This window comes from Bacillus rossius, chromosome 10, assembly GCF_032445375.1.
Source record: "Bacillus rossius redtenbacheri isolate Brsri chromosome 10, Brsri_v3, whole genome shotgun sequence".
In the NCBI taxonomy this organism is placed as follows: Eukaryota; Metazoa; Arthropoda; class Insecta; order Phasmatodea; family Bacillidae; genus Bacillus; species Bacillus rossius.
In genome coordinates this window covers 22,986,691-22,999,677 of record NC_086337.1, presented here as the reverse complement: position 1 = coordinate 22,999,677, position 12,987 = coordinate 22,986,691, and the positions used below count along the sequence as shown (strand labels likewise).

At 39.4% G+C, this 12,987-nt stretch overlaps 1 protein-coding gene across 3 annotated transcripts in view; it reads right to left on the bottom strand.

Annotated features, from left to right (window-relative positions):
* The window catches only part of LOC134535845 (steroid hormone receptor ERR1), a 380,509-nt gene that overhangs the window by 276,840 nt on the left and 90,682 nt on the right, over window positions 1-12,987 (bottom strand). The window contains exon 1 of one of the 3 annotated variants that reach the window (XM_063375178.1): window positions 25-335. The exons of 1 other annotated variant lie outside the window; for it this stretch is intronic. In XM_063375178.1, coding sequence (XP_063231248.1) covers window positions 25-198 — 174 coding nt within the window. In that variant the 5' untranslated portion in view covers window positions 199-335. Of the gene's footprint in view, window positions 1-24; window positions 336-12,987 lie in introns of those variants that run through there. One more of the 3 variants, XM_063375175.1, reaches the window with a different exon arrangement.

Below are 12,987 nucleotides of genomic sequence, written 5' to 3'. Positions count from 1 at the left end.
CAAGTCGGATGCTGAGGCACTCACCACCTCTCCCATCCAGATATCCATGGCGTCGAGCGGCTGCAGCGCGACAGTCACATGTCGCGACACGCGCGACACAACACACACACACACACACACCCGCACGACCGCGCGACTCTGTTCGCCGTGCCGCACTACCTGCGCGCAGAGCCTCTCGCACGGGTCCTTTGATTGCATCCTGCGGCGGGGCCGGCAGGGGTGGCAGGAGGGGGTGTGGCAGGGGAGAGGAGGGGAGAGGAGGGGGGAAGGGACCGGCGCGCCGCCCTGCAGCGGCCGGGCGAACCACGTGGTGCCGGCGCGCCGGGACCTCGGGATCTAGGGCGCGCCTGGCAACCGACGCGGCGAACAGCTGTGCGGCGACTCCCCCCCTCCCTCATCCCTACAGCCCAAACCATCATTACAAACTAAAATGGTCTATTAAATACGTGCTCAAGGTTATTTTACATCTCACCAAGCTATCATGTTCCTAATGTAACTACGCAGGGAAAAAAGAATGCTGCTGAAATGAAAGGATAATTATGTTCATTTTTATTCATGCTGCTTAGGAAAAATGCACATGATAAAAAATTTTTCTCAAGGTGATTTCTGTGAACTATGGCACAATTTTTTTTTTGTTACGGACAAATAACACGTGTGCTTTAAATTACCGTGTAATGTATGTACACCTACTTTTATACATAATTGTTTAAGAAGATCAAACCTTCTATGGTAAGTTAAAACAGCTAGTAAATGGACAAAACAAAAAGTTTAAAAATTCCTGAATTCGCTTGATACAAATTCAAACCTAAGGCTTGAACGTACTTTTGATAAGGCGACCAACTTAACTATCTATAAGAGACACCCGATATGTTTATGTTCATTCATAGAACGTACATTAAGGGGCCCGCCTCGTCAGGGGTGTATGTGTGTTAGTGAGGCGGGATGATAAGCGCGACGCTCGCTGGTGATTCTAGCGCGGTATCACCTCTAAGCGCAAGGCTCTAAATTGACGCGTAGTCTTCTCGTCGTCACAGGATAACTGTGAAATTTGAGCGGTGACCGCAACATTATATGGCCGATAAATGAAGATAAAGGTGTAATGTAAGCCCCTTAAGTGCTTTTAATAATCTGTACTGGTTATTTTACGCCTAAAAATTACTCTTAAAACATGCGTTTTAGCCATTTTAACTCTTCTAGAAATACAGTTTAAAAACATGATATAAAATTAAAAGTACTTTTCGGGCCTCAGCGAACTCTTAAATTCTTTTCGTAAACATGCCCCACTGGGATATCTTGAGTAGTTTTGAAATCGCGTTGTTTTTCCTGAAGCTCTGCACACCGTGTGTGTGCCTGGGTAGGGCCCGCCTAGTCAGGATGATAAGTGCGACGCTCGCTGGTGCTTCCAGAGCGCGCTGTCTTCTCGTCGTGCACAGAGCAACAAAGATATTTGATTATATATGTGTGATGCAAGTCCCTTGAGTGATTTCAAGTCTCTGTTCAGGATGTTTTTCACGCCTGAAAATAATTCTGAAAACGCACATTGTAGCCAGTCTTAAATGCATTCTTTAACGAAAATCAGATACACGTGTGATTTGTAAAGCAATTTTTAAATCGCGTACTTATCTTCTGAAGCTCTGCACGCCGTCGGTGGGTGAGGTCCCGTGGGTACAACGAGAGTATTGCACTCTCACAGAGAAGTGCAGCAGGCATGGGGGTTGCTTAATTTTATAACATACCACTCAAGGCTATTCCCGCGCAAATATCCTCACATTGTAAGAAAGATGTGACAATTTCGAAACACACTTAAACACAGCAATATATACAATGAATGAAATGTCAGGTATAGTATAATGTTTTATTCATTGCAGAACCAAGCTTGTAATTACAAAACTGGTACAAGAGTTTTGTATGTTTGATGTTTATTACATGTAACAATTTGTTTCCCGTTTTAGTGTGATCACACATATTTAACCCAAATCAGGGACGTAGCCCTGGGAGGGGTATGTGGAGTCCTGACACTCCCTTCCAGGAAAACAAGCGAAGCCAGAATAACCAAATTATGTCACGGAGATATTATTTTGGAAGGATTATTGTATTCCTTAGTGTGCTACAATAATGCATTTCTTCCCCACTATGGCCCGACATGCCTCATAAACAGAAGCGTCAGAAATTGTATTTTTAGTAGTCTATATTTAATGAATGTTTGCACATATGTTCGTGTAATTATGTTTTTCATACAAACTATACATTTGGTTTCATGTATACAAGAACATTATGTATGACTTGTTTTAACGTTCTCATTGAATAATTTACTTAAAAAAAGTATTAAAAATGCTGAAACCCTACAATGTTAAGCTTCCGGCACTTTCCTACACCATTTACAATACCGTGTTTACAGTTTTCCATGCCTGAAAACGTAAGCTAGCCTCTACCAATGTCAAAAAAAAAAACGTCAAACACGGAACCTTGACACAAACTTGTATAAACAAGTGCAATGGCTGTTATATAATATTCCTTGTCAGACACGTTTAAAGATTTGTAAGTGGTTTGTGAACTGCTCTGCAACCTCAGTCAGGCGGTCATCTTGAATATAAACTTGTACCAGCTAAGGTGGCCCCAGATAAAACCCGCATGTAAAGACTGTCCATGAAAGCATTTCTCAGTTATAAAGCGTCGTAGTTTTGTTTCAAGGTTACAATTAAAGAGTAACTCAAAACAGTTTTAGGTTAAGTGCATGCGCGGGTACTGCTTTGTTGTTTTCTCGCTTGCAGCGCCACCTACGAAAAATGGTGACTTTAGCGTAACATGTTTTGTATTCTGCAATTTGCAAAGAGTGAATCTGTGATTTCAGTATCTGTCTGTCTCTATCTGTCTGTGTCTGCCTGTGTCTGTCTCTATCTGTCTCTCTGTCTGTCCATGTCTCTGTCTGTCCCTGTCTCTCTCTGTCTCTATCTGTCTGTCCCTGTCTGTGTCTGTGTCTGTCTCTATCTGTCTCTCTGTCTGTCCCTGTCTCTGTCTGTGTCTGTCTCTCTGTGTCACAGTGTGTCTCTCTGTCTCTATCTGTCTGTCCCTGTCTGCGTCTGTGTCTGTGTCTGTCTCTATCTGTCTCTCTGTCTGTCCCTGTCTCTGTCTGTGTCTGTCTCTCTGTGTCTCAGTGTGTCTCTCTCTGTCTCTATCTGTCTGTCCCTGTCTGTGTCTGTGTCTGTCTCTATCTGTCTCTCTGTCTGTCCCTGTCTCTGTCTGTGTCTGTCTCTCTGTGTCTCAGTGTGTCTCTCTCTGTCTCTATCTGTCTGTCCCTGTCTGCGTCTGTGTCTGTGTCTGTCTCTATCTGTCTCTCTGTCTGTCCCTGTCTCTGTCTGTGTCTGTCTCTCTGTGTCTCAGTGTGTCTCTCTCTGTCTCTATCTGTCTGTCCCTGTCTGTGTCTGTGTCTGTCTCTATCTGTCTCTCTGTCTGTCCCTGTCTCTGTCTGTGTCTGTCTCTCTGTGTCTCAGTGTGTCTCTCTCTGTCTCTATCTGTCTGTCCCTGTCTGTGTCTGTGTCTGTCTCTATCTGTCTCTCTGTCTGTCCCTGTCTCTGTCTGTGTCTGTCTCTCTGTGTCTCAGTGTGTCTCTCTCTGTCTCTATCTGTCTGTCCCTGCCTGTGTCTGTGTCTGTCTCTATCTGTCTCTCTGTCTGTCCCTGTCTCTGTCTGTCCCTGTCTCTCTGTGTCTCAGTGTGTCTCTCTCTGTCTCTATCTGTCTGTCCCTGTCTGCGTCTGTGTCTGTGTCTGTCTCTATCTGTCTCTCTGTCTGTCTCTGTCTGTGTCTGTCTCTCTGTGTCTCAGTGTGTCTCAGTGTGTCTCTCTCTGTCTCTATCTGTCTGTCCCTGTCTGCGTCTGTGTCTGTGTCTGTCTGTGTCTGTCTCTATCTGTCTCTCTGTCTGTCTCTGTCTGTGTCTGTCTCTCTGTGTCTCAGTGTGTCTCTCTCTGTCTCTATCTGTCTGTCCCTGTCTGCGTCTGTGTCTGTGTCTGTCTCTATCTGTCTCTCTGTCTGTCTCTGTCTGTGTCTGTCTCTCTGTGTCTCAGTGTGTCTCAGTGTGTCTCTCTCTGTCTCTATCTGTCTGTCCCTGTCTGCGTCTGTGTCTGTGTCTGTCTCTATCTGTCTCTCTGTCTGTGTCTGTCTGTCTGTCTGTCTCTCTCTCTCTCTCTCTCTCTCTGCGCAGGACATCGTAGCGCGAGAGCCTCCTCTATGCAACCACGTGCGTGCGGTATCTACATTTTAGAGTGGTTCTCGCGCGGCCTGGGGCTGACACATTGATTTTTTTTTTCACACACTTTCATTGAGTTTTTACAAAAAAAAATCTGGGTCAAATAAGTACACCTGCTATTAACCTAAGTTGAAATATATCTACAAAATCTTTACACAAACAACCGTATCACCGTGTTGTCACGTCTGGATCGTGAGTTACACTGAACGGAAATGACCGAGAGCGAAAGTTCTGATCGATTAATGCTGCCGCGGCAACCCCCCCCCCCCCCATCTTTTTTTTTTTTTCAACGGCCACACAAAATTCCAGGTGCCGTATTAGCGAAATTGAAATCTATGCCTTTTCAGTTTTCACAACAGTTAACAAACAGAGCATTAAAAAGAAGAAAAAAATTACAAACATAAGCCCGAAGTTGTATTAATAATTCAAATTTTGTATGTGTGTGTGTAGGTATGTGTGTGTGTGTGCAAAAATTATAGAAGCAAAATAGTGCTGCAAACTACCCTATGTCATAAAAAAAATTGTGAGCGGGTATTTCAGTACTCGCCAGTGATGTGTAAATATCCAACCTCGATAACGAGCAAACTCACATACTCTCATGTTGTTCATGTTGCAAATAAACTTATAATACGAAACTCTGACACGAAATTTAAGGTAGAATTATTTTTAAAAAAATGCCGAGCGTGATAAATAAACTGATTAATAAAACAGTCACTTTCCAAATACCAAGATTTCTGGATGCGAATCACGCCAGCCGCTAGAGTCCGCTGCCTGAATCGTAAACTTTGCTTGCCACCATCAAGCGTAGCAGCACGATACAACAGGAAATTTTAAACTATTAGAAGCGGCTTCGACAAAATCCCGTCTTTGGACCTGATTTCCGGCAAAGAATTTTATTAAAATATTTCCCATCGTGTTAAAATTCACTAAACCGTTAATACTAAAAGGTTCAGCACACGTTAGAAGTTATACTTTTATGGCATTACTAAATATTAACCTGAAACATTTTAAAATCACATTACAACACTAAGTATATGTTTGTATATTTGTTTTTGCTTAAACTACTGAAATGAAATAAGTCTGTAAATACTTCCTACAAACAAACCTTGACCTTATTTAGCTGATTAAACAATGTTATTATATTATAATATGTTATTAAAGAGTGTAAAAAAAGTTTCTAGTGACGATATTTGAACCACGTCCTTTAAGGTTTCCAGGGGCTCGCTCTACCGATGTGCTAGTAAGTCTCTTGGGAAAATAGAAGGAGAATATGTATTATAGTCATTCTATTGTAAGTTTTCTTAGGTATTTTAAAACTTGTGATTACTTTTTACTACAAATATTTTAGTTTACCAAATATATTCCAGGGTGGTTTCACTATCACAGAGTTTTCAGTTGGTACACCAATACGTTTGGTATGTTCCCTAATGTTTACGAAATTTTAAATGGGTTTATGTTACTACACGTTGGTGTGGGTTCATCCATGCCTGACCACCCCTGTTTCTAATTTAAGGTTTGTGCATAGGACAGATTTAATCAATTTGTCTTCGTTCATTTTTGTTGTGTTCTTTGCGCGCGTAAATATAAAACAATTTTCGAATTGCAACACTCATTATCTTATTAATTCCTTATCTTCCACTTGAATTTCATTTACAGTGACTTCAAGAGCGTGTGATTATCGCCGAATTAAGTAAAGAATGACTTACCCGTAGAATGGATTTTGGGGTGAAGTGCACAAGCAATATGCACAGTAAAAATGTGTGGAACCAACAATTTACTGTTCGTGTGCCATTAGAACCGTAAATAAAAATATACCTTTCAGCACAGCTAAAAGGCGTACGTAAAATTTGAAGTACCTTTTACTTCTGGAAATGTTCTGGAAACTACTATAAACTTCTGGACTATTTTAAGTACTTAATGTACATGCATCCTATATGTTCTCCAATATTCTAAAATGATCATAAAACATGCTCTCATGTTCTATGCAGAAAAAATGTTTCTAATACTTTTAACTCGATGCATTCAGCATGGAATAGTTTACAACTAATTTCATATTATGTCTACTAAAGTAGTTATAAATTTTTGTCACCTTCAAACACTATGTTTCATAATTTTCACTAATCAGTGGTCGTATAAAAATTTACTTTCGACCAATGTTAAGATAACATTAATATGGTTTAAAATAATTCTAAAGAATTTTATAGGAAGGAAGTTTTTAATTTCTTTTAATAAATCCCTTTTTTACTGTGGTTATTCGTTTCATCACACATTGTTTCAGCCAAAGTTTTACATAAGGTTTACAATTTATACAACAAATAACGGATTTTATAGTATATATGTTTAAAAAAATTTAATGACCTTTTTTGTCTTTCTGTACATGGTACGGAATTTTTATTTATTCTTTTTATTTCAACCCTTTGCAGTAATGGTTAATCTTATCAAAAATTGTTTCAGACCAAAGTTTTAAATAAATTTTAGAGCATTCATAATTTATTGTAACAGATTTTATAATCTAATACGGGAGTTATGGATATGTTTGACCTTTAACCCCTGCTTACTTCGCACTTAGCAGAAATTGTTGATTGTATCAAAAATTGTTTCTGACAAAAGTTTTAGATGATATTTATAAAGTTTAGAAAAAATTTGAACGGATTTTATAGTGGTTTTCCTAGGGTAGTTATCAAATTTATCGTCCTTCAACCCCTGTTATTTTCCAACCTTTGAAGTAATAAAGGTTGGCCGTACAAAAAATTATTTCGGACGAAAGTTTAAGGTTTCATAATAAATAAAAACTGATTTAATAGCGTACGTGGTACGGTGATTATGTTTTTTTATTTATACCCCTGCAGGAATGGTTTGACTAATAAACAATTGTTTCATCCTAAAATTTTAGAGAAAAAAGATAAGATTTACAAACAATTTTAACTGATTTATAGTGTGCTCATTAAGGGAGTTATGAGTATGTTGTCCTTTAACCCCTGTTTATTCCAACCTTTGCTGCAATGGTTAGTTGTATCAAAAAATATTTCAGGCATAAGTTTTAGATAATATTTATAAGGTTAACAACTGTTATCGTGTCCATAAAAATGTGATGCATTTAAATATATACAAACTTTTGAGTTGACGATTTTTTCTGAGTTTATGGACCACGAAACGAAAAACTGTATAAAAAAATTTCCAAAAGTCACACCATGGTAACGGCTACAATAGGTAGTCTTTCTTCGAAATCTACCTACAGTATCGTGGCGTATGCAGTTATAGGTGAGCGTTTATACAATCCTATAGCTGTTTGTATGGCTGACTTTAATAACATAAAGTGCATGATGGCACGTGGCCCAGTGCAGTAAAATATGAACAACGTTAAATTACTACTTTACAGTGAATAATGTAATAACTTTTTACTATAACAATTTTATTTAACGTCATAGAGAATATTTACTATCATATTTTCCAGTGCTATCTGTGAAAATGAAGAATATTATCTCTAAGGAAGTGAAACAAAACGTTTGTTTCATGGTGGTGTGAAAAAATTAAGAACGAATGTTCAACGGAATACTTATACTTATTAAATTACTGAAAAATAATGTTATTTTCTTTTATTGAAGTAATCAGGCGGTGATTTCTTTGACTTCGTGGACTCCGTATATCACTGGATTAAAGAGATCTGGTTCGTTGTGTGAACACGGTAATATTGCATCATTGGCGCCCGACCGAAACATGGTAATTCTCAAGGACAGGCACTTTTCTGGAAAAAATAAATAAATAAAAATAATATCTTTTTTTTTACTTCCAAACATGTTTTTCAATCATTATATAAGATGTCGTTGTGTTACTTCCAAGTCGTTTTTCTGTAGTTAACAATATTTTGACAAGTGGTTAGGTAAAATTTATAAAGTATTACAAATCTGTGATATCGTGAGAATGGTCGGTTTGGTTAGCTTAGCTACATTAAAAATTATTTCAACGGCTGGGAACTACCAATTTGAAATATTGTTAACTCAACGTAACCAATTAATTGGCTTTCATGTTAATTCATAGTATTTTAATATAGCTAATCCAACCTAACAAACCATTCACACGATTTCACAGTATTTTTTTTAAACTGTAGATAACCTAACAAAATCAACTCAACCGTTTACACGATTTCACAGTAGTTTTATTGTAGTTAACCTAACCTAAGCAACCGCCCCCACTTTATAAAAGTATTGTTTGTGTAGCTAACTTCACTTAACCAACAGTCCACAATTTTTAAAAAGTATTTTTAATGTATCTAACCTAACCCTACGAACCATTAACAAGATATCAAAGTATATTTAATGTAGCTAACATAATTAGTTTAAACAGTAAACTACTGGTAAACTACTTCAAGTATCACAACGTCATCATAAGGAATGATTCAGAGGCATTAAGGAATTTTTAATTTGTTTCTGAAAAGTGTCCTCCACTTCAAAATTACCCAAAAATAATAAAAATCTTTAACTCATTACTCTCCAACAACAATGACAATAAATACACATGTTATGAATACTGATATGTAAACAAATGCAGGTGTAATTTATAACATCATTTAACTGATGACATTTCTGTCAGCAATTCGTTATTTCAATGACGCGACCACGCAGAGACGACGAAATTCAATCTCTGTCGTCATTGGTCCATGATCGGACTACACCTCCACTATCAGCTGATGGCACATAATAGCGCAATGGAAGATACGAAGTTCTACCGACCCCATTGACTAAGTATATTGATGTAGACAACGTGTGCAATCTGGGAAACAGAAATCTTGTGGTCCCAACATTGAAAGAAGTATCTGCCAAATAACTCTACAAAATTGTATCATGGCTGATGCTAGAGGCACATGTTAAAGTTATAAAAATCGCGTGTGTTTTTTTTATGGCTTAGCTAGATGCGTTCATTGCGTTTTTGATGTTTTATGACTTGAAAGAGTGAAGTGATAGCGACTAAAAATGCTGATACAGAGTTTTTACTGATTGGTAAGCTTTACTAAAAAAAATCTATGTTGAATCATTGTGATATAGTTACAGACTATATGTTGTAAGAACCCACTGATTTCGAATATAGAGTGTATGTTAAAAATAGGTTCTGCATCCAAATATAACTTACTATTTAGTAATTTGAGCACAATAGCGCGCGTACATATGCGTGTGTGTAAACAAACGTGTGTATTATTATTACGAACAGTGATTTAGACATTCCCATGGACAAATCGAAGGCCGGTGTCGTAGCCACGACCAGAAGAGAGACTAAATAAGAGCCACGATATTTTCTCGAATGCATACACTGGGCAGCAAATAGCACATACACATCTTCTGTTCTTGATGCGCGCTTGCCGAACATGAGTCAGTTATAAACAAGGGGAAGAAATGGTTAATCAATCACGTGCAACCCATCAAAATGTGACTTTGTTATCGACCAATGAGTATTCTAAAAATGTCTGATTGTTTATAGGAAAGGCAGTAAATTTTTCGGGAATCAAAACAGCTGTTCGTTAAAACATCATTTGCACAGAAATTTCATGATTGGCTGGGTTTATTTCAAATAAATGTCTACTGTCAGCACAACCAATCATAACCAAGGAAGAAAACGCGTCCTCAATAGCCCGGTCGAAAAGGGCGAAGGCTTATCTTGCAGACGGCCGCCAATTAAAATGGAACAATCTCTGGCGCAGGCATATCTTGTCGCAATCCAATGAGCAATCAGATTTTTTTCAGCGAAAAATACATGCCACTATATATAGGCAAGATGAGTGAAGACTGGATTGAAATTATTGTGGCTCCTAGAACAGGTGTGTATTCATCATCAGTCTATAACAGAAGCAGTCGGGAGCAGCTCATAGGTAGAGACCTGCAAAATTCGCGGTTTCGATGGCCTTCAGGATAGACTGCACATACCTCTGTACACTCGGGCAAATAACGCAAGTTCATTGGCTGCCGACTTGTAGGTCGTCCCAGCTGGTTTGTCTGTGATTCGATCCTTCTTTGGTTGAGGGTTTATAACTGGTTGAGATTCGTCCAGATGAACAGTAAGCCAATAGCAAAATTATCTAAGAGGTAGGCTATATGTGTTTGAATTCTAGCCTATCACCGAATGAATCCGCGTATTTTGCAGGTCTCTACTCATAGGTGACAACTTCTGCCCGGGACGTCGGCACATCGTTCCAAGAGAACAAGGAGGTGTGTATTCATCGTCAGTCTATAACTGAAGCAGACAGGGGCATCTCATAGGTAGGGACCGGAAAAATTCGCGGGTTCAGTGACCTGTAGGATGAACTCCACAGTTCTACGTACACTAGGTCAAATGCCACCCACTCATTGGCTGCTGTCTTGTGAGACGTCCCAGCGTAGCAGCCTGTGATTCGATAAAGCTTTGGTTGGGTGTTTCTCATTGGTCCAGAGTCATCCAGGTGAGTTGTGAGCCAATAGCAGAGGCAGCATTGAGGTATAACGATTTGTATTTTAGCCTATCGCGGAATGAATTCGCGAATTTTTCCGTTCTCTACTAATAGGTAGAGACCCGGAAAATTCGCGGGTTCATTTCGTGTTATGCTAAAATTCAAATAATTATACCTTAGTGCTGCTTCTGTCATTGGTTCACTGTTAATCTGGAGGACTGAGGGCCAATTAGAGACCCTCACTCATAGAAGTGTCGAATCACAGGCCACCCAGTCGAGACGACTCACAAGTCAGCAGCCAATGAACAGTTGGCATTTGCCCGAGTGTGTAGAGGATATTGGAGCCTATCCTGGAGGTCATTGAACCCGCGAATTTTCCGTTCTCTACTCATAGGTGACAACTTCTGCCCCAGGTACGTCGGCACGCGCGGCTGCACGCAGCTCCTGGAGACAGCGGAGGGGCGGTGGAAGACAAAAGGACGCGGACGCCGCCGTGCGAATCGCCTGGCCGGTTCGGACACGGCGCTCTCAGCGCGTGCAGCTATCGGCGCCCATCCTCCGCCAACACAAGGTCAAGGCTACACGGCGGGCTTCCGTACCCCGCCATCCTCGATGGCCGTGATCTCCGGAGCGGCATACACAAGGTTGTGGGTTCGAATCCGATACCCCACGCATTACTCTCACACATACCACCGAGCCGGCACACAGGCGGACGGGAATACGAAGCCCGCTGTAATCGAGTATTCAGCAACCACGGACTATTTCACAGGTGGAAATCTATCATCACCACCAACAAAAGGACAAAATTTAAAAGTAAACAGCGGGTAAAGAAGTTTTTTTCTTCTCCCCTCCCCTTGAATTTAAATTCTGCGTATGCTCTTGGTTATATTGCATTATGGGGCCTTGGAGACAGCTTCAGATACTGATTGGGTTAAAGTCCACGGTGAAGTGTTCGACTGCTTTTGCATTTGCAATTGCCCGCGTTACGTAACCAATTGAGATTATATTATTTCAATATCAAGCAGTCGTATTAACTTCTGAAGGCTTTTAGGATTTTAATATTTTCTAATAAATAATAAAAACTTTATAAATCCAACGAAACTTTCTCTAAAATTGTGAATAGGCAAGACATATTCTTCATTGTAAATGATACCATATTGTGTTCTTTAAACAGTAGTTATGAATACATGTAAAACGAAATGGTAAACTATAAAAACATTTAGAATTGTTAGAAAAAAATTTAAATAATACATTCCACTTAAAGCAGAAGCTGATTAATCGCATACTTTTAGTCATTTTAATGGCCTTGCGTGCTTATGAAACAGTCTGAAAGGGAAAGGGGGAAGAAACAGCCTTGAGTTGGACATAGTGAGCTATTACTCAGTCTGCCTTGTTTTCTTTCTCGATTCCTTAGCTTAATATGCATGAAGACCTATTTGTTTTGTTTTCCGTTACGTAACCCACAAAACCTAGCTGATGCAGAAGACGGAGCAGCACACAAAAAACATCTCTTTTCTTCAAGCTTCACGAACTAAATGCATGCTTAGGCATACGCGAACCGTATGATATTGTTCGAACAATATTACGTGACCTATCGTTAAGAGAAAAGGGTGAAGGTGGTAGGGGAAGGTTGCATAAGATGGGATGCTTCCAAGATGGGACATACACAGCTGCAACCAAAATAATTAACGCTAGTGCCATCTGTGATTATTAAGAAGTAGCTTTCAGCGGGTGTATTCAGTAGTGGGGCCACGTAATTCGTTCGCCCCTTCGTTTCTCGCTCAAAAAAAGGTAGGTAATGATTTTCATTTACAATAACTAAAATGTTTGAACTTCACGTACTGTGTAGTAGTAACATGTGCTTTTTTCTACAATTCTTAATTAGTAGCTTTTATGCTAATAATAGTTTCGCTTTGTCATTTGCTGCTTTGTTTTTAAACCTCAATCATCACGCCTGCGATATGCAAGCGTTTATTTCTAAAGAGAAATTGTTTCCTAAGACGAGACGATATATCCCCTCTTACATCACGAGATGTTTCAAATACTTTTTTTAGTGCATCATTCATGTGAAACATCCTTCTTATTCTTCTCTTTAATACTATAAGTCAGGTTTAAAACATTTTTGTAGAAACAGATAAACAATATATATATCGCAGCTGACCAATCGCCTTAAACCTGCGAACTTAAGTCAGACGCAGTTTCCGCACAAACTGATGTTTAAGCTTCTTTAGAAATCGCCGATATTACAATGGCGAAACAATGTCTCATGGCTGAAGATATCAGTCCACTTTCTGTTGCCACTGCAGAAAAAAAAATCTTTGGGGGTGAC